This window comes from Mixophyes fleayi, chromosome 10 (assembly GCF_038048845.1).
Source record: "Mixophyes fleayi isolate aMixFle1 chromosome 10, aMixFle1.hap1, whole genome shotgun sequence".
NCBI classification, from domain to species: Eukaryota; Metazoa; Chordata; class Amphibia; order Anura; family Limnodynastidae; genus Mixophyes; species Mixophyes fleayi.
The window spans coordinates 104,667,053-104,687,755 of NC_134411.1; the positions used below are offsets into that span (position 1 = coordinate 104,667,053).

General features: G+C 50.1%; 1 protein-coding gene across 1 annotated transcript in view; it reads left to right on the top strand.

The window, feature by feature from the left end:
* Positions 1-20,703, top strand: part of KIFC3 (kinesin family member C3) — a 38,442-nt gene that overhangs the window by 10,716 nt on the left and 7,023 nt on the right. The window contains 14 exon segments of the mRNA XM_075189439.1: positions 1,100-1,560; positions 1,947-1,991; positions 4,762-4,869; positions 5,585-5,806; positions 6,545-6,718; positions 6,819-6,966; positions 7,127-7,257; positions 7,424-7,535; positions 8,236-8,417; positions 17,605-17,709; positions 17,853-17,983; positions 19,305-19,428; positions 19,573-19,702; positions 19,928-20,157. Of these exon segments, the coding sequence (XP_075045540.1) occupies positions 1,100-1,560; positions 1,947-1,991; positions 4,762-4,869; positions 5,585-5,806; positions 6,545-6,718; positions 6,819-6,966; positions 7,127-7,257; positions 7,424-7,535; positions 8,236-8,417; positions 17,605-17,709; positions 17,853-17,983; positions 19,305-19,428; positions 19,573-19,702; positions 19,928-20,157 (2,303 nt within the window).

Consider the following 20,703-nt stretch of genomic DNA (forward strand, 5'->3'; position numbering starts at 1 on the left):
TCCGACACTCTGCTAGTCCTCTGCGCTCCGACACTCTGCTAGTCCTCTGCGCTCCGACACTCTGCTAGTCCTCTGCGCTCCGACACTCTGCTAGTCCTCTGCGCTCCGACACTCTGCTAGTCCTCTGCGCTCCGACACTCTGCTAGTCCTCTGCTCTCCGACACTCTGCTAGTCCTCTGCCCTCCGACACTCTGCTAGTCCTCTGCCCTCCGACACTCTGCTAGTCCTCTGCCCTCCGACACTCTGCTAGTCCTCTGCGCTCCGACACTCTGCTAGTCCTCTGCGCTCCGACACTCTGCTAGTCCTCTGCGCTCCGACACTCTGCTAGTCCTCTGCGCTCCGACACTCTGCTAGTCCTCTGCGCTCTGGCACTCTACTAGTCCTCTGCGCTCTGGCACTCTGCTAGTCCTCTGCGCTCTGACACTCTGCTAGTCCTCTGCTCCGGCACTCTGCTAGTCCTCTGCTCCGGCACTCTGCTAGTCCTCTGCTCCGGCACTCTGCTAGTCCTCTGCTCCGGCACTCTACTAGCGCTCTGTGTTGGTTATCGGCACAGAATTTTAGGCCATTGCTAGGTTCCTGGGTACTGGTGATCAGTACTCCGGCACTCTAATGGTTATCAGGAGAGGTAATAATCTCTTCCAGGCTGTAGTCACATTAATTGACTCAGATTCCTTGTGGAGTTTTTGATATTTTACCAAAGTTGATCATGAAGTTTCTCCTACGCGCCTTTCATTTATCCTGTGCTGCTAATACGTCCCTCTCTTCTGTCTGACCTGCAATTATCATGTAGAGGGGGGGGGGGGGGGGGTACTGATCTCATCTATAGTCTGAGACCCTCAACATCTGTAAACCCCCCTAAACATTCCTGAATTTCCTTCTGGTTGGGATACAGCTGGCTCTGAATGGGTTAACTTGTGGTATTTTTAGGGTTGTCCACCCGTCAGTAAACAATGCTCAGATTCCCACAATGTTTACTAATTGTTGCCTTATGTACAAAGGCCAAATTCCTCTTACAGGAGGGTCTGGTCACATTTACCCATGAGTTCTATAAATATACTCTTGTAGGTCTGTTTAACCTTCTGCTATTCTGCCCCCTCAGGCTGTTGGTGGTGCGTGGTAGAGAAGTCCTGTAGACCCTCCATCCCGCTGACAATGGTGGGGTCTCTGAAGAAAGATGTCCAGGACTCCACAAACAGAGCAGAGTCCGAGCAGAGACCTCAGGAGAAGCCTGTGATAGAGGAAATGAGAGAGATGCAGAGACCGCTGATGAGACCACTAAAGGAGGTTAAAACACTAAAAGTAAAGAGACAGCCTGAGGTCCATATTGAAGAGCAGAAGACGAGACAGCTACAAGTACATCTGCAGCTACTGAGACCTTCAAAGGACAACAGACAACTGCCAGACAGAGGGGAGAGGAGGCAGACGGAGTACTCACCAGGAGAACAGTACAGAGAACACCTAGAGCAGGATAGCGGGTTACACGTCAAGCTGCGGCAAATACAGGAGAAGCTGGCTGAGAAGCAGAAGGAACATGCGGAGATGTGTAGGAAGCTCCAGGAGGTAAGAACTGGGCCGTGGGACTTACAATGTCCCCGTCCAAGCCGTATTGTGCCCCCCCTGAGGTGCCCTGTACCCCCCCCCCCCTCGGAGGCGCACTGAACTCCCACCCCTGAGGCTCGCTGTACCGCTCCACCCCTGAGGTGCGCTGTACCATCCCCCTCTCTCCCACTGAGTGTATTGTATAACACCCCTCCTGGGCACATTTGCTTCATTTAGAGGTGGGACCAAGTCCATCAAAAGGAGCAAAACATTTTGTGATGTAATTTTTTGCTTTTTTCCCCTGCTGGATAATACGACCCGCAGCCGCCTGTAGCCCATAAATACCGCACAGCTTTATACTGTGATTTAGAGTTGAGCTGGGCTCACCCCCTTCTGGTGTTTTACAGATGCAGCGAGAAGCGGAGGAGATGTCCAGTCTTCATACACAGCTGGTGAGTACAGTACATATGTACCTACTGATTGCCCTAATCTCAGCCAAAAGACACTAATCTGATTATGAGGCAAATGGAGAGGGGGATACATGTATGATATAATACATATAAAACGTAATACACCTATATGGTTGGATCACTTATAAATAACTTATTGTAATAATATATTTAAATTATTAGCACAGTGTGGCAATATATATTGTTGTAAATGTACTGATTGTTGATACTGTGTATTGGAAATGTACTTATTTTATTATATCGTGTGCACTTTTTGTTATAGGAAATGTATTTATGGCTGAGACAGAGCCAGGGAAGAGATTCATTTGTGTTTTGTAACTTTGCTAGAGGAAATCTCCAATTAGACATATGTGGGGAGGGAGTCTGTCCTGCTGATAGCAGGAAATGCTAACTAAGTCTTTTGATGTGAAGTGTCAAATGCCTGCTCTGGGCTGAAGGCCCGGCAGGGAGCCGTTACCTGTATCCAGGTTAAAGTGAAAGGATATGCATATAACAAAATACTTGTACACCATAATACATATAAAATGTAATAACACGTCATACTTGCTAACTTTGGAGATCACCCCTCTGGAAGATCTCCAAAGTTGTCTGTTTTGGGGGCGTGGCCCCGCCCCCTGCTATACAATACCAATGTCGGCCTATTATAGCAAGGGGTGGGGCCCTGATTACGAGATTATTCTTGCCACACCAACTTCATCAACGAAGCGGGCTGGATTCGGGAGGTTGCCCTGTCTTTCCAGGAGTCCGGGAGCGTTCCCAAAAATTCGGGAGTCTCCTGCATATTCCGGGAGAGTACGCAACTATGTAATACGTGTATAAAATAACACATATTATACAACTGTAACGTCATAATTCACATAACTTTATTTAATATAATCATACACATTATAATAATTAATCTCAGCACAAACTATTGTTTCTGGATACCCAGTGAGATGTGACATTAGGTGACTGACACACAAGAGCTAACTTCCTAACATTGCATCTAGGTGCAAATCTGCAGCAACCAATCAGACTGTCCCCTTCGTTGTTGAACTTGTAACTCGGCTGATAAAAGCTCATTGTTGATTGGTTCTGTGGTTCATTGTAAATATTGCAGCTAAATGTGATGTTAGTGATTGAGTCGTGTTGTGTAAATTCCCTGAATGTACCCAATGCGTTGTCTCTTCATTCTCATAATCATGATTCCCATCATCTCCACGCCTGCTATAAACAAGGAGGGACTCGGTAAAACTCTTTATATGGACTCATTGCTCTCCTTAATGATTCAGGCCCAAAGCATAAAAAAGAGTAACTTTGGGCAAAACCATGTTGCATTGGAGGGGGAGGTAAATGTAAAATGTGTGGACAGAGTTATAGTTGGGGTAGGGCATGTTCTAGATCAACTTTACATTTCAGTGTAAAAATAAAGCTATCAAGTATTTGTCTGTTCGATGTAAAAACAGTTAGTATTTAACTTATGTGCAAAATAATAAACTAATTTGCACCCCTTGCATTGTAACATGGTTTGTCCCGGAGGACCATTTACTCAGTTTTTTGCCTTACTTTCCTTAATGACTCAGGCCCATTGTGGTTACAAATATTCAGTAATTGCATTATTCACCCTCTTGTTACTGCTGCTATGAGCTCATTATGGGAGTATTGCGGTACTGGCGATCACTTGACAGCCCCCCCTCCTCCTTGTACACCCCAGGGAACTCTATGTTATATAGACCTTTCATCACCGGCGTTTACTACAGTCGTAAAGTGAGAGGCTCCAATCTTTTATCCTCATAAACGCCAAAGGGCCATTAATACACTTTGATCTGAAGAACAAGTCATCGTTGTCATTATAGGCCACTTACAGAGCTGTGTGGGCACCGAGCCGCTTCAGATTGGCCCATACAGTGATCACTTCTCACATTGTAGAACTGTAAATGGTTCTGAGCCTCATGTTGTAGGATTGTAGATAGAAGATCTGGAGGGTGAGTAGAGTGTGATTGCTTCAGCTTCACACCTAATATCCTGCTCTGTCCTCATTCATAGCTCAGATGGATCGTGAGACTCGGGGGCCATCAGGACTGTTTGTATTACATGTAGGGATGGGGGGGGGGGGTCACTGTGGAGTACCCTAATAGTGACCCACTGGATTGTGGATCATATCTGGAAGGTGGACGAGACATCCCAATAAAAATCCAATTTCCACCACGTTCGCGGATGGGGAGGAAAAAAAGCTGCAGATCAGGGAATATTCCCCAAAATGCGACCTCTCATCCCCCTGAATCTGTTCTATGTTTTATACCACAGAATGAATCTTGTTTTATGGGCCTTAAGATGACACACGTAAGTGCACCTATCCTGCATTTAGTAACGACCCTGCTCCAGACAGCTCCTCCCATCAGAGCACGCTAATTACCCCACAACCTATGTGGTTTCCTGTGCACAACGGGCACATTTACAGAAATATACACCCATGGCATCACAAGATGCCCTTTCCCTGTCGTTTTCCTTATCACAAATGATTCTTGATGTCTTTAAAGTTAAATATTTTATTAAATCTGTTCTGCCCAGAGAATCATTTGGGTGGTTATGATAAACTGGTACAGAAGAACATGTATTATTCCAGTGTCAGGCTGCATGGTAATGTAATGTTATTACCCCGATATCCTGGCATATGACAAAGCAGGGTATCATGATATACTTTAATTTACTGGCTATTTTACATGACTTCATGGAGCTGCTACCAAGAAATAATATGTTTTGTGTTCCTCAGGGAGGGACTGATTTGGAGAAGCACAGAGACCTGCTGGTGTCCGAGAATGAACGTCTGAGACATGAACTGCAGATATTGAGGAGCCGCTTGGACTGTGAAAATAACCAGGTAATACAGCATAAAGATACTCAGATTCTGACGGACACTGACTAGTTCCTCACCAGATCCTTCATAGGAAACTTATCCTTTTGTAACCTTCATTATATCTGCACCAGATCCCTCTCTAGAAACTTCCCTTCTCAAACCTTCATAGGATCTACACCAGATCCCTCCCTGTAAAGCCACATTCTCAGACATTCCTTGGTAAGGTCCAATGGTCGGCTTCCGTTGGGTCCATTGACTGATAACTGTATGCATAGACATCTGGCGGGGGCAGGTAATTAGACAGCTGACCATCAGGTAACGGTGCGAAATAACAGCATTAAGCTGTCTAATTCCCTGCCCCCGCCAGATGGTCGGGTCACCTCCAGTCCACGGTCACCTCCAGTCAGCTGTTGTGGTGCTGGAGGTGACCGTGGACTGGAGGTGACCGTGGACTGGAGGTGTGGGATGAATGCCGCACATGGGTGGATAGTCTTGATAACTGTCCAGAACAATCCTCCAGCCTGGAACCTCTGAGCTCCCTACGATGGCAGTCGGAGGCTCCTGGCGGGTTATTAGGTGATGGTGGGGAGAAGATATTTTACTGAAGAGAGTGACTGGCCCCAAAGTGGACAACCACATTGTGTACTGACTGATGGGCTCAATGTGTTGGGTTTATATCAGGGAGACGGAGGTAACGTCACCCATGCTGCCTTAGCTGATGATATACATTGTGTTTCAGGAGCTTGTATCTCTGAAGGAACATCTGCAGCGCATGGAAGAGGACGAGAGCGAGAGGAAGATGCTGATTTGTACGCTACAAAGGGAGGTGCAGCAGAAGGCGGAGCGGCTGGCGGAGGCAGAGCTCAAAGTGAGGGACTCTGTATGTGAGAGAGTGGAGGAAGAGGAGAGGCTGAATCGCAGATTGCGGGAGTATGAGCTGTGCCAGGAGCCTCAGATAAAGGTCTGTCCCTGTTCCTGCTGTCAGCCCCCCTCCAAAACTGTTAAACTGTGAGGAACCAATCAGAGCAAAGCTTCTCTATTGTAATGGAGACACATCCAAATATTGCGTCATTGGCGGCAGTGACTAATACCAGATCTACGTCAGTCACCTCATACATTGCTGTCTGACCCACAAGATATGGATGATGTATTATGTGTGTTTTGTATGTGACATATACTGGTCAGTATATAAAATACATTAATTAGATTAATGCTCAATGTGATATTTCTTACATTTGTGAGTTATGGAAAAGGAAATAATAAACCAATAATAATCCATTATTACAGCATAGATCGCGGGGCGTAAACATAACAACTAAATGTGACATCACCCATCAAGACCGTAATCTGCAATAAAAAAAACAACATAAATAATTCAGACTTCATATTTATTCTTTATCTAGTATGAATAGTAATATAAAAAAAACCCTGAAATAGTTTTTCCTATTAGTTTTATTTACTGTACCGAATATAGAATATATGAAAGTGTTAGATATCTATCATAACGTACACGTTGCCTTCTTGTTTTGTCCTCTTCTCTAGCCTTAGGAGCTGACAGTCTAAAGTACAGCTAAATAAAATGTGGTTTTACCTGCTGGTGCCGCCAGCTGCTCTCTGTTAGGGATGTGACAAGTGGGTCAGACTTGAGATGTTCTGATATAATGAATGAAGTGATGAGGTCACTGCTCTCTCGCTGCAGTACGTGGTGCAGACCGTACAGGTGGAATCTGGCAAGATGAAAGAGGCCCTGGGCCAGGCAGAGAACCGTAATGTGTATCTCCAAGAGCAGCTGGACAGACAGAACCGGGAGTTACAAGACCGGAACAGACGACTTCAGCAGAAACAAGAAGAAGTGGCGAAGCTCCAAGCTCAGGTCAGGACCTAAACCATCCCAGTCCCTCAGAGAACAGTGTCCACGTACGGTCTAAATGGCCTTACAGATATACCATCCACTGATAGACACTGTCCTGTAGGTAGAGCTGTATGTTGTAGAGCTGGATCGTTCTCAAGCACAGATGGTGGAGGAGTTCCAGACTTTACAGGAGCAAAAGGAGCTTGCGGTGTCTGAGGCCTTTGAGCGAGCCCAGGACGAGATGAGAGCGGTGCATGAGAGCCTGGATGGTGAGTACAGTGCTCCCCAGGATCAGCAATGGCTCCTGCCCATCATCTACTGCCCCCTCCTTTCCTTTCTTCCATCTGCTCATGAAGCCACTGCCGCTTTGCACCTGTGCCCTGTGGTGTATGATGACCCTGTTACTTCCATCTGTAACACTTCTTTCAGGTGTGCGCAGGAATCTCCTGATGTTACAGCCGGCTCTTCGCACTCTGACCCATGACTATAACACTCTGAAGAGACAGGTGCGAGACTACCCCCGGCTGCTGTGTGACGCCATGCGCGAGGCACGGGATGAGGTGTGTGGTTTAGGGATTTGGGGATAGGATAGCTGACAAGTATTGTTATAATATTGTTATGATAGTATTTTAGTATTGTTATAGTAATTATTGATATATACAATCTTGGTATTGAGAAGATTTTTCTCTGGAAAGTTGATGTTTTTTTTGCCTTTATTGTTAACAGTTCTCACAGGCTGTGAAAAGCGTTCAAGATGCAAATTGTGACCTTCTCTCCAAATACAGGCGAGAACTTCACCTGCGGAAAGAGTGTCACAACCAGCTGATGCGCCTGCGAGGTGAGTGTGTAATGCACATATTTCATAGTGACACTTCTGCGAGATGTGTGTTATATACAGTGTATTGTGGTAGGTCTGCAGGTTGAGGTGGGTGTGCAATTGAAGTATTCCAGTGACAGAGCTGCAACATGTGTGTATTACACAATGCATAGTGCCAGAGGCACATATTTCATAGGGACAGGTCTGGGAGGTGAGTATTACACAATGCATAGTGAGGTGTATGTACTACACATACTTCATAATGACGGATTTATAGGAGTTTTCCCCCTGACTAGAAGCTAGTTTATCTGCATTCTTTCTTGGCATTTTTACATTACTAGAGCTTACATTTTATATATTATTGCATTTGTTATGCTGGGAATCCTCCAGGGTCTTCAATGTTTTCTTTATTTGTTCAATATGAAGATTAATCTTCAAGTGTTTTCTTGCTGAACAGTTCATCACACAAGTGATGGTAGATCCCAAATTCTTCATGTACAAATTACTGTGTACTACAATTTCATAGACTATTAGTATATTTTAAGAATATTTTGTGCCGTCCCCTAATTGCCAAAGTTATGTTTTAGTAGAATAAACTGAATTTGATAGAGACTGTAATAAATGAATAACGTAATAAAAAGGAGGTATGTTCTTATTACTTTACAAAGAAGGGCAAAAAGATGTATTTTCCAGGAATTTACAAATGATGTTGTCTTCAAAGGGAATATTCGTGTTCTTGCTCGTGTTCGGCCAATAACAGCTGGGGACGGAGCAGGCGCAGGGGTGCAGAACGTCGTCAGCTTTGACCAAGATGATGATGGGATACTACATGTTGCCCAGAAAGGAAAGAATCTGAGTTTTGAATTTGACAAAGTTTTTATACCCAGCGCAACACAAGAGGAGGTGAGAAGAGATGGAGGGTGAAGAGAGGAGAATATAGTTTAACTCTACTTAAAGTTAATAGAGAGGGAGACATATCGGATAGGGGTGCTGTAGGAAGTAAGAGAAGGAGAGCAATGAAGGAGAAGGCAGCTGTCGGGAGGAGAAGGAGAGCGATGGAGGGGAGGGCAGATGTTGGGAAGAGAAGGAGCGCGATGGAGGAGAGGGCAGCTATTGGGAGGAGAAGGAGAGCGATGGAGGAACGGGCAGATGTTGGGAAGAGATGGAGGTGAGGGCAGGGCAGATGTTGGGAAGAAGAGTGATGGAGGGCAGGGCAGCTGTTGATCTTGGAAGGAGGAGAGCGATGGAGGAGAGGGCAGCTGTTGGGAAGAGAAGGAGAGCGATGGAGGAGCGGGCAGATGTTGGGAAGAGAAGGAGAGCGATGGAGGAAAAGGCAGGGCAGATGTTGGGAACAGAAGAAGAGCGATGGAGGAGAGGGCAGGGCAGATGTTGGGAAGGAGAGTGATGGAGGAGCAGACAGGGCAAATGTTGGAAAGAGAAGGAGAGCGATGGAGGAAAGGGCAGCTGTCGGGAGGAGAAGGAGAGCGATGGAGGGGAGGGCAGATGTTGGGAAGAGAAGGAGCGCGATAGAGGGGAGGGCAGATGTTGGGAAGAGAAGGAGAGCGATGGAGGAGAAGGCAGGGCAGCTATTGGGAGGAGAAGGAGAGCGATGGAGGAACGGGCAGATGTTGGGAAGAGATGGAGGTGAGGGCAGGGCAGATGTTGGGAAGAAGAGTGATGGAGGGCAGGGCAGCTGTTGATCTTGGAAGGAGGAGAGCGATGGAGGAGAGGGCAGGGCAGATGTTGGGAAGAAGAGTGATGGAGGAGCGGGCAGATGTTGGGAGGAGAAGGAGGAGATGGCAGGGCAGATGTTGGGAAGAAGAGTGATGGAGGAGCGGGCAGATGTTGGGAGGAGAAGGAGAGCGATGGAGGAGATGGCAGGGCAGATGTTGGGAAGAAGAGTGATGGAGGAGCGGGCAGATGTTGGGAAGAGAAGGAGAGCGATGGAGGAGATGGCAGGGCAGATGTTGGGAAGAGAAGGAGAGCGATGGAGGAGAAGGCAGGGCAGATGTTGGGAAGGAAAGCGATGGAGCAGAGGGCAGATGTTGTGAAGAGAACGAGAGCGATAGAGGAGAGGACAGCTATTGGGAGGAGAAGGAGAGCGATGGAGGAACGGGCAGATGTTGGGAAGAGAAGGAGCGCGATGGAGGTGAGGGCAGGGCAGCTGTTGGGAAGAGAGGCCAGGGCACATGTTGGGAGGAGGAGAAGAGCGATGGAGGAGAGGGCAGCTTTTGGGCAGAGAAGGAGAGCGATGGAGGAGCGGGCAGATGTTGGGAAGAGAAGGAGAACGATGGAGGAGCGGGCAGGGCAGATGTTGGGAAGAGAAGGAGAGCGTTGGAGGAAAAAGCAGGGCAGATGTTGGGAAGAGAAGAGCGATGGAGGAGAGGGCAGTGCAGATGTTGGGAAGAGAAGAAGAGCGATGGAGGAGAGGGCAGGGCAGATGTTGGGAAGGAGAGCGATGGAGGAGAGGGCAGCTGTTGATGTTGGGAAGAGAAGGAGAGCAATGGAGGAAAAGGCAGGGCAGATGTTGGGAAGAGGAGAGCGATGGAGGAGCAGACAGGGCAAATGTTGGGAAGAGAAGGAGAGCGATGGAGGAAAGGGCAGCTGTTGATGTTGGGAAGAGAAGGAGAGCGATGGAGGAGCAGACAGGGCAGATGTTGGGAAGAGAAGGAGAGCGATGGAGGAGATGGCAGATGTTGGGAAGAGAAGGAGAGAGCGATGAAGAGGGCAGGGCAGATGTTGGGAAGAAAAGCGATGGAGCGGACAGGGCAGATGTTGGGAAGGAAGGAGCGCGATGGAGGAGCGGGCAGGGGAGATGTTGGGAAGAGAAGGAGAGCGATGGAGGAGAGGGCAGGGCAGATGTTTGGAGGAGATGGCAGGGCAGCTGTTGGAGTTGGGAAGAGAAGGAGAGTGATGGAGGAGAGGGCAGGGCAGATGTTGGGAAGAGAAGGGGAGCGATGGAGCAGTGGGCAGATGTTGGGAAGAGAAGGGGAGCGATGGAGCAGTGGGCAGCTGTTGGGAGGAAATGGAGGAGCGGACAGGGCAGATGTTGGGAAGAGAAGGAGAGCGATAGAGAAGGCAGCTGTTGGGAATAGAAGCAAAGCAATGGAGGAGAGGGCAGCTGTTGGGAACAGAGAGCGATGGAGGAAAGAGCAGATGTTGGGAAGAGAAGGGGAGCGATGGAGGAGAAGGCAGCTGTTGGGAGGAGAAGGAGAACGATGGAGGAGAGGGCAGATGTTGGGAAGAGAAGGAGAGCGATGGAGGAGATGGCAGATGTTGGGAAGAGAAAGAGCGATGGAGAGGGCAGGGCAGATGTTGGGAAGAGAAGGGAAGAGCGATGAAGAAGCGGGCAGGGCAGATGTTGGGAGAAGGAGAGCGATGGAGGAAAAGGCAGGGCAGATGTTGGGAAGAGAAGGAGCGCGATGGAGGAGCGGGCAGGGGAGATGTTGGGAAGAGAAGAAGAGCAGTGGAGGAGAGGGCAGCTGTTGGAGTTGGGAAGAGAAGGAGAGCGATGGAGGAGAGGGCAGGGCAGATGTTTGGAGGAGATGGCAGGGCAGCTGTTGGAGTTGGGAAGAGAAGGAGAGCGATGGAGGAGTGGGCAGGGAAGATGTTGGGAAGAGAAGGAGAGCGATAGAGAAGGCAGCTGTTGGGAAGAGAAGCAAAGCGATGGAGGAGAGGGCAGATGTTGGGAAGAGAAGGAGAGCGATGGAGGAAAGGGCAGAGCAGATTTTGGGAAGAGAAGGAGAGCGATGGAGGAGAGGGCAGCTGTTGGGAAGAGAAGCAAAGCGATGGAGGAGAGGGCAGATGTTGGGAGGAAATGGAGAGCAATGGAGGAGCGGACAGGGCAGATGTTTGGAAGAGAAGGAGAGCGATGGAGGAGTGGGCAGGGCAGATGTTGGGAAGAGAAGGAGAGCGATGGAGGAGTGGGCAGGAAAGATGTTGGTAAGAGAAGGAGAGCGATAGAGAAGGCAGCTGTTGGGAAGAGAAGCAAAGCGATGGAGGAGAGGGCAGATGTTGGGAAGAGGAGAGCGATGGAGGAAAGGGCAGAGCAGATTTTGGGAAGAGAAGGAGAGCGATGGAGGAGAGGGCAGCTGTTGGGAAGAGAAGGAGAGCGATGGAGGAGCGTGCAGATGTTGGGAAGAGAAGGAGGGCGATGGAGGAGTGGGCAGGGCAGATGTTGGGAAGAGAAGGAAAGCGATGGAGGAGTGGGCAGGGCAGATGTTGGGAAGAGAAGGAGAGCGATGGAGGAGTGGGCAGGGCAGATGTTGGGAAGAGAAGGAGAGCGATGGAGAAGGCAGCTGTTGGGAGGAGAAGGAGAGCGATGGAAAAGAGGGCAGGGCAGATGTTGGGTAGGAGAGGGATGGAGGAGAGGGCAGATGTTGATGTTGGGAAGAGGAGAGCGATGGAGGAGAGGGCAGCTGTTGATGTTGGGAAGAGGAGAGCGATGGAGGAGCAGGCAGGGCCGATGTTGGGAAGGAGAGCGATGGAGAAAAGGGCAGCTGTTGGGAAGGAGAGCAATGGAGGAAAGGGCAGCTGTTGGGAAGGAGAGCGATGGATGAGAGGGCAGATGTTGGGAAGGAGAGCGATGGAGGAGATGGCAGATGTTAGGAAGAGAAGGAGAGAGCGATGGAGAGGGCAGGGCAGATGTTGGGAAGAGAAGGAGAGCGATGGAGGAGCAGGCAGGGCCGATGTTGGGAAGGAGAGCGATAGAGGAGAGGGCAGCTGTTGATGTTGGGAAGAGAAGGAGAGTGATGGAGGAAAAGGCAGGGCAGATGTTGGGAAGAGAAGGAGAGCGATGGAGGAGTGGGCAGGGCAGATGTTGGGAAGAGAAGGAGAGCGATGGAGGAGTGGGCAGGGAAGATGTTGGGAAGAGAAGGAGAGCGATAGAGAAGGCAGCTGTTGGGAAGGAGAGCAATGGAGGAAAGGGCAGCTGTTGGGAAGGAGAGCAATGGAGGAAAGAGCAGCTGTTGGGAAGGAGAGCGATGGAGGAAAGAGCAGCTGTTGGGAAGGAGAGCGATGGATGAGAGGGCAGATGTTGGGAAGAGAAGTAGAGAGCGATGGAGCGGGGCAGGGCAGATGTTGGGAAGAGAAGGAGAGAGCGAAGAAGGAGCGGGCAGGGCAGATGTTGGGAGGAGAAGGAGAGCGATGGAGAAGGCAGATGTTGGGATGAGAAGGAGAGCGATGGAAGAAGGCAGATGTTGGGATGAGAAGGAGAGCGATGGAAGAGAGGGCAGGGCAGATGTTGGGTAAGAGGGATGGAGGAGGGGGCAGATGTTGGGAAGAGAAGGAGAGAGCGATGGAGGAAAAGGCGGTGCAGATGTTGGGAAGGAGAGCGATGGAGGAGAGGGCGGCTGTTGATGTTGGGAAGAGAAGGAGAGCGATGGAGGAGCAGGCAGGGCAGATGTTGAAAAGGAGAGCGATGGAGGAGAGGGCAGGGCAGATGTTGGGAAGAGAAGGAGAGAGATGGAGGAAAGGGTAGCTGTTGGGAAGGAGAGCGATGGAGGAGAGGGCAGGGCAGATGTTGGGAAGAGAAGGAGAGCGATGGAGGAGATGGCAGATGTTAGGAAGAGAAGGAGAGAGCAATGGAGAGGGCAGGGCAGGGCATATGTTGGCAGGAGAAGGAGAGCAATGGAGGAGTGGGCAGCTGTTGATGTTGGGAAGAGAAGGAGAGCGATGGAGGAGAGGGCAGCTGTTGGGAACAGAGAGCGATGGAGGAAAGGGCAGAGCAGATGTTGGGAAGAGAAGGGGAGCAATGGAGAAGGCAGCTGTTGGGAGGAGAAGGAGAGCGATGGAGGAGAGGGCAGGGCAGATGTTGGTAAGAGAAGGAGAGCGATGAAGGAGAGGGCAGGGCAGATGTTGGGAAGAGAAGGAGAGCGATGGAGGAGAGGGAAGGGCAGATGTTGGGAAGAGAAGAGCGATGGAGGGCGCAGGGCAGATGTTGGGAAGAGAAGAGCTATGAAAAGGGCAGCGCAGATGTTGGGAAGAGAAGGAGAGCGATGGAGGAGCAGGCAGGGCCGATGTTGGGAAGGAGAGCGATGGAGGAGAGGGCAGCTGTTGATGTTGGGAAGAGAAGGAGAGCGATGGAGGAAAAGGCAGGGCAGATGTTGGGAAGAGAAGGAGAGCGATGGAGGAAAAGGCAGGGCAGATGTTGGGAAGAGAAGGAGAGCGATAGAGGAGCAGGCAGGGCAGATGTTAAGGAGAGCGATGGATGAGAGGGCAGCTGTTGGGTAGGAGAGCGATGGATGAGAGGGCAGATGTTGGGAAGAGAAGGAGAGAGCGATGGAGAGGGCAGGGCATATGTTGGGAAGAAAAGCGATGGAGCGGGCAGGGCATATGTTGGGAAGAGAAGGAGAGAGCAAAGAAGGAGCGGGCAGGGCAGATGTTGGGAGGAGAAGGAGCGCGATGGAGGAGAGGGCAGGGCAGATGTTGGGAAGAAAATGAGAGCGATGGAGAGGCCAGCTGTTGGGAACAGAAGGAGAGCGATGGAGGAGAGGGCAGCTGTTGATGTTGGGAAGAGAAGGAGAGCGTTGGAGGAAAAAGCAGGGCAGATGTTGGGAAGAGAAGAGCGATGGAGGAGAGGGCAAATGTTGGGAAAAGAAGAAGAGCGATGGAGGAGAGGGCAAATGTTGGGGAAAAGAAGAAGAGCGATGGAGGAGAGGGCAGTGCAGATGTTGGGAAGAGAAGGAGAGCGATGGAGGAAAAGGCAGGGCAGATGTTGGGAAGAGAAGAAGAGCGATGGAGGAGAGGGCAGATGTTGGAAAGGAGAGCGATGGATGAGAGGGCAGGGCAGAGAAGGAGAGTGATGGAGGAGCAGGCAGGGCCGATATTGGGAAGGAGAGCGATGGAGGAGAGGGCAGTGCAGATGTTGGGAAGAGAAGGAGAGCGATGGAGGAAAAGGCAGGGCAGATGTTGGGAAGAGAAGAAGAGCGATGGAGGAAAAGGCAGGGCAGATGTTGGGAAGAGGAGAGCGATGGAGGAGCAGACAGGGCAAATGTTGGGAAGAGAGGGAGAGCGATGGAGGAGCAGACAGGGCAGATGTTGGGAAGAGAAGGAGAGCGATGGAGGAAAGGGCAGCTGTTGGGAAGGAGAGCGATGGATGAGAGTGCAGATGTTGGGAAGAGAAGGAGAGCGATGGAGGAGAGGGCAGATGTTGGGAAGAAAAGCGATGGAGCGGACAGGGCAGATGTTGGGAAGAGAAGGGGAGAGCGATGGAGGAAAAGGCAGGGCAGATGTTGGGAAGGAAGGAGCGCGATGGAGGAGCGGGCAGGGGAGATGTTGGAAAGAGAAGGAGAGCGATGGAGAAGGCAGCTGTTGGGAGGAGGAGAGCGATGGAGAGGGCAGGGCAGATGTTGGGAAGAAAAGCGATGGAGCGGGCAAGGCAGATGTTAGGAAGAGCGATGAAGGAGCGGGCAGGGCAGATGTTGGGAGGTGAGCGATGGAGGAAAAGGCAGGGCAGATGTTTGGAGAAGATGGCAGGGCAGCTGTTGGAGTTGGGAAGAGGAGAGCGATGGAGGAGAGGGCAGGGCAGATGTTGGGAAGAGAAGGAGAGCGATGGAGCAGAGGGCAGCTGTTGGGAGGAAATGGAGAGCAATGGAGGAGCGGACAGGGCAGATGTTTGGAAGAGAAGGAGAGCGATGGAGGAGTGGGCAGGGCAGATGTTGGGAAGAGAAGGAGAGCGATGGAGGAGTGGGCAGGGAAGATGTTGGGAAGAGAAGGAGAGCGATAGAGAAGGCAGCTGTTGGGAAGGAGCGCAATGGAGGAAAGAGCAGCTGTTGGGAAGGAGAGCGATGGATGAGAGGGCAGATGTTGGGAAGAGAAGGAGAGAGCGATGGAGAGGGCAGGGCAGATGTTGGGAAGAAAAGTGATGGAGCGGGCAGGGCAGATGTTGGGAAGAGCGATGAAGGAGCGGGCAGGGCAGATGTTGGGAGGAGAGCGATGGAGGAAAAGGCAGGGCAGATGTTTGGAGAAGATGGCAGGGCAGCTGTTGGAGTTGGGAAGAGGAGAGCGATGGAGGAGAGGGCAGGGCAGATGTTGGGAAGAGAAGGAGAGCGATGGAGCAGAGGGCAGCTGTTGGGAGGAAATGGAGAGCAATGGAGGAGCGGACAGGGCAGATGTTTGGAAGAGAAGGAGAGCGATGGAGGAGTGGGCAGGGCAGATGTTGGGAAGAGAAGGAGAGCGATGGAGGAGTGGGCAGGGAAGATGTTGGGAAGAGAAGGAGAGCGATAGAGAAGGCAGCTGTTGGGAAGGAGTGCAATGGAGGAAAGAGCAGCTGTTGGGAAGGAGAGCGATGGATGAGAGGGCAGATGTTGGGAAGAGAAGGAGAGAGCGATGGAGAGGGCAGGGCAGATGTTGGGAAGAAAAGTGATGGAGCGGGCAGGGCAGATGTTGGGAAGAGAAGGAGACAGCGAAGAAGGAGCGGGCAGGGCAGATGTTGGGAGGAGAAGGAGAGCTATGGAGAAGGCAGCTGTTGGGAGGAGAAGGAGAGCGATGGAGAAGGCAGCTGTTGGGAGGAGAAGGAGAGCGATGGAGAAGGCAGATGTTGGGAGGAGAAGGAGAGCGATGGAAGAGAGGGCAGGGCAGATGTTGGGTAAGAGAGGGATGGAGGAGGGGGCAGATGTTGGGAAGAGAAGGAGAGAGCGATGGAGGAAAAGGCGGTGCAGATGTTGGGAAGGAGAGCGATGGAGGAGAGGGCGGCTGTAGATGTTGGGAAGAGAAGGAGAGCGATGGTGGAGCAGGCACAGCCGATGTTGGGAAGGAGAGCGATGGAGGAGAGCAGCTGTTGATGTTGGGAAGAGAAGGAGAGCGATGGAGGAGCAGGCAGGGCAGATGGTGGGAAGGAGAGCGATGGAGGAGAGGGCAGGGCAGATGTTGGGAAGAGAAGGAGAGAGATGGAGGAAAGGGCAGCTGTTGGGAAGGAGAGCAACGGATGAGAGGGCAGATGTTGGGAAGGAGAGCAATGGATGAGATGGCAGATGTTGGGAAGAGAAGGAGAGCGATGGAGGAGATGGCAGATGTTAGGAAGAGGAGAGAGCAATGGAGAGGGCAGGGCAGATGTTGGGAAGAAAAGCGATGGAGCGGGCAGGGCAGATGTTGGGAGAAGGAGAGCAATGGAGGAGTGGGCAGCTGTTGATGTTGGGAAGAGAAGGAGAGCGATGGAGGAAAAGGCAGTGCAGATGTTGGGAAGAGAAGGAGAGCGATGGAGGAAAAGGCAGGGCAGATGTTGGAAAGAGAAGGAGAGCGATGGAGGAGAGGGCAGCTGTTGGGAACAGAGAGCGATGGAGGAGCAGGCAGGGCCGATGTTGGGAAGGAGAGCGATGGAGGAGAGGGCAGCTGTTGATGTTGGGAAGAGAAGGAGAGCGATGGAGGAAAAGGCAGGGCAGATGTTGGGAAGAGAAGGAGAGCGATGGAGGAAAAGGCAGGGCAGATGTTGGAAAGAGAAGGAGAGCGATGGAGGAGCAGGCAGGGCAGATGTTGGGAAGGAGAGCGATGGAGGAAAGGCGATGGAGGAAAGGGCAGCTGTTGGGAAGGAGAGCGATGGATGAGAGGGCAGATGTTGGGAAGAGAAGGAGAGAGCGATGGAAAGGGCAGGGCAGATGTTGGGAAGAAAAGCGATGGAGCGGGCAGGGCAGATGTTGGGAAGAGAAGGAGAGAGCGAAGAAGGAGCGGGCAGGGCAGATGTTGGGAGAAGGAGCGCGATGGAGGAGAGGGCAGGGCAGATGTTGGGAAGAGAATGAGAGCGATGGAGGAGAGGCCAGCTGTTGGGAACAGAAGGAGAGCGATGGAGGGGAGGACAGATATTGGAGCTGAGAATAAAAGGATAGTGACAATGGAGAGGTGAGATGTGGAAGAACCTGTTCTGAGACATAGGAGAATATGGAGTGGTACAGTCTATGAAGTTACACTAGGGAAGAGGGACTGGGTGCTGCTTTGTGCCTAATACATCATAGGGTGAGGGGACGAAAAGCAGAACAATGGGGGTTGGGAGGTGGAGGACACAGACATGTAGAAGTTTGCATTAGGATGCAGAGAAGAGGAGATCTGAGGGTCAACGTACAGCTGGATAGTAGTTTTACTTCTGGTCTTTCTTTAGGTTTTCACGGAGGTCTCTCCTCTCATCACTTCCTGCCTCGATGGCTACAGTGTCTGTATTCTGGCCTATGGACAGACAGGTTCTGGTAAAACATTCAGCATGGAGGTGAGTGCTGCCAGATCATGTGCCAGCGAGTGAGTGTGAGTAGACTTGGACACACAAGAGTGTGAGTGGGACACATGCAGAGTGTGTGTGTTTCAGGCAATACATGTGGGATTGTTTGATTATATTGTATTTTGATTTTCCAGGGCACCTCTTCTAATCCTGGTATTAACCAAAGGGCCTTACGCCTCCTCCTGTCTGAGGTGAGTGAGAGATCCAGCTGCTGGGAGCATCAACTGAGTGTCAGCATGGCTGAGATCTACAATGAGTCGCTGAGGTGAGTGAGGGAGTATTGTCATGTGTTTTAATGTTATAGAAACACCACTATCACAAACCAGTGTAAAAGATCCAAATAAAATCAAGAAATAATCCAGCACCATTGTTGCGGTGTTTGTGAGACCTTCCTGCTTATAATGCTGCTGTGTGGCAGACTATGCAATTGTGCATCACACCAACGCACTACTAGATTAGGGTGGTGACTATTATTTATCAATCGTATTTTGCTCTCTTACATTGGTTTGTACTGGAGCAGTTGATGATGGGGGATAGTTGTTTCCTTGTACTGGAAGGTGATCATGGCAGACAGCTGTCCACTTTATACTGGAACATATGGTGATTAGCAATAGTTGTCTTCACGTACTGCAATACATAATGGGTTATAGTTGTCTCCTCATACAGATAATGGTGGTGGATAGTTGTCTCTTCATCTGTTACAGTACAATGGTGGTGGATAGTTGTCTCTTCGTACTGTAACAGATGGTGGATAGTTGTCTCTTCGTACTGTAACAGGTGGTGGATAGTTGTCTCTTCGTACTGTAACAGATGGTGGTGGTGGATAGTTGTCTCTTTGTACTGTAACAGATGGTGGTGGTGGATAGTTGTCTCTTTGTACTGTAACAGATGGTGGTGGTAGATAGTTGTCTCTTTGTACTGTAACAGATGGTGGTGGTAGATAGTTGTCTCTTCGTACTGTAACAGATGGTGGTGGTGGATAGTTTGTACTGTAACAGATGGTGGTGGTGGATAGTTGTCTCTTCGTACTGTAACAGATGGTGGTGGTGGATAGTTGTCTCTTCGTACTGTAACAGATGGTGGTGGTGGATAGTTTGTACTGTAACAGATGGTGGTGGTGGATAGTTGTCTCTTCGTACTGTAACAGATGGTGGTGGTGGATAGTTGTCTCTTCGTACTGTAACAGATGGTGGATAGTTGTCTCTTCGTACTGTAACAGATGGTGGATAGTTGTCTCTTCGTACTGTAACAGATGGTGGTGGTGGATAGTTGTCTCTGTACTGTAACAGATGGTGGATAGTTGTCTCTTCGTACTGTAACAGATGGTGGTGGTGGATAGTTGTCTCTTTGTACTGTAACAGATGGTGGATAGTTGTCTCTTCGTACTGTAACAGATGGTGGTGGTGGATAGTTGTCTCTTCGTACTGTAACAGATGGTGGTGGTGGATAGTTGTCTCTTCGTACTGTAACAGATGGTGGTGGTGGATAGTTGTCTCTTCGTACTGTAACAGATGGTGGTGGTGGATAGTTGTCTCTTCGTACTGTAACAGATGGTGGTGGTGGATAATCAGTCACCTCTCTGATAGGGACCTGCTGGGCTCAGACTGTCACAGCTCTCTGGATATAAAGATGTCTCCTGGCGGTGCTGGTGAGCTCTACATACCAGGTCTAACGCAGCGGAATGTGCGGAGTATACAGGACATAAATAAGGTGAGGATGGGGTTTCAAGATACAACAATTTCACTATGAGATGGAAAAGACTTGTCCAGTGAACAACACATTATTATAGGGATAATATTGTGTAACAATGATCTATACATGTAGAAAACAATGTCAATTGTGTTTCTCTGTCAGATCTTGGAGCTGGGACATAAACAAAGAGCCACCGAACACACAAATCTCAATGTCCACAGTTCCCGCTCCCACGCCCTCCTCATCCTCACCGCCAGGGGACGAGAGACCAGCACCGGCATCTGTACAACAGGTGGGTCAAACCATAACATAAATTCCAATCTCTGCAACTCCCATTGCAGTTACAAGGAGACAGGGGCCAAAGAAGGAAGGGGAGCGTAGACAATTAGATATAGCAGCCAAACCTGCAATGAGTCCAGTTGATGGTGCTTCTGGGCTGGTGGCTAAAGCCAGAGAAGGTAGAAAGGGCCAGCTGGTGTCCTTCCAGCTGCTTCAAGGTCTCCCGTCGTCTCCATAGGCAAGCTGTATTTGGTGGATCTAGCCGGCTCGGAGCGGGTGTCGCGCTCAGGAGCTGCTGGTGAGCGTCTGCGGGAGGCTCAGTGCATTAACCGATCTCTGTCTGCTCTGGGTGACGTCTTCTCAGCACTGCGCTCTCAACAAGTGCATGTTCCCTACCGCAACTCTAAGCTCACCTACCTGCTCCAGGAACCCCTCAGTCGGGACGGGAAGGCCCTATTACTCTTACAGGTGAGACCATAATATTAAATTAGTGCTGTATATATGGGTGGAGGCATGGTGTCACCAAACAATCAGGTATATTGTATTTATAGGTATATGGGTGAAGGCACAGCGAAGACAAATCTGGTATATGTACCCCTCTATATACGGGTGGGAGGTATGGTATTGTCAGTCAGTAAGGTGTATATGTGAGTGGAGGCAATCTGATATATGTCTGTGCTAAAGTCATTTACATTAGGGGTTACATTATTCCTTTATAATAAACATGGTTTCCTAGTGATATCGGAACTCATTGTTTATACAAGTATAATTTACAGGAGTTTCTGCATATAGCATGAATTGTGCATTATATATATTTCTAAGGTATCCACTGGGGGAGGCCTGGAACATTGGGGGTATAGTGTAGGGACCAGTCATGCAGGCACTTTAACACATCATTAGAAGTTCACCGTAGCTCCTCCCTGTCTATCGCTCTCCTGTCTAAAACATGTTTTTGTAACTGTTTATTTTACGGACCCCGGAGCCGCTGTGGTCTCAGGAGTCTACGGCTGCAGT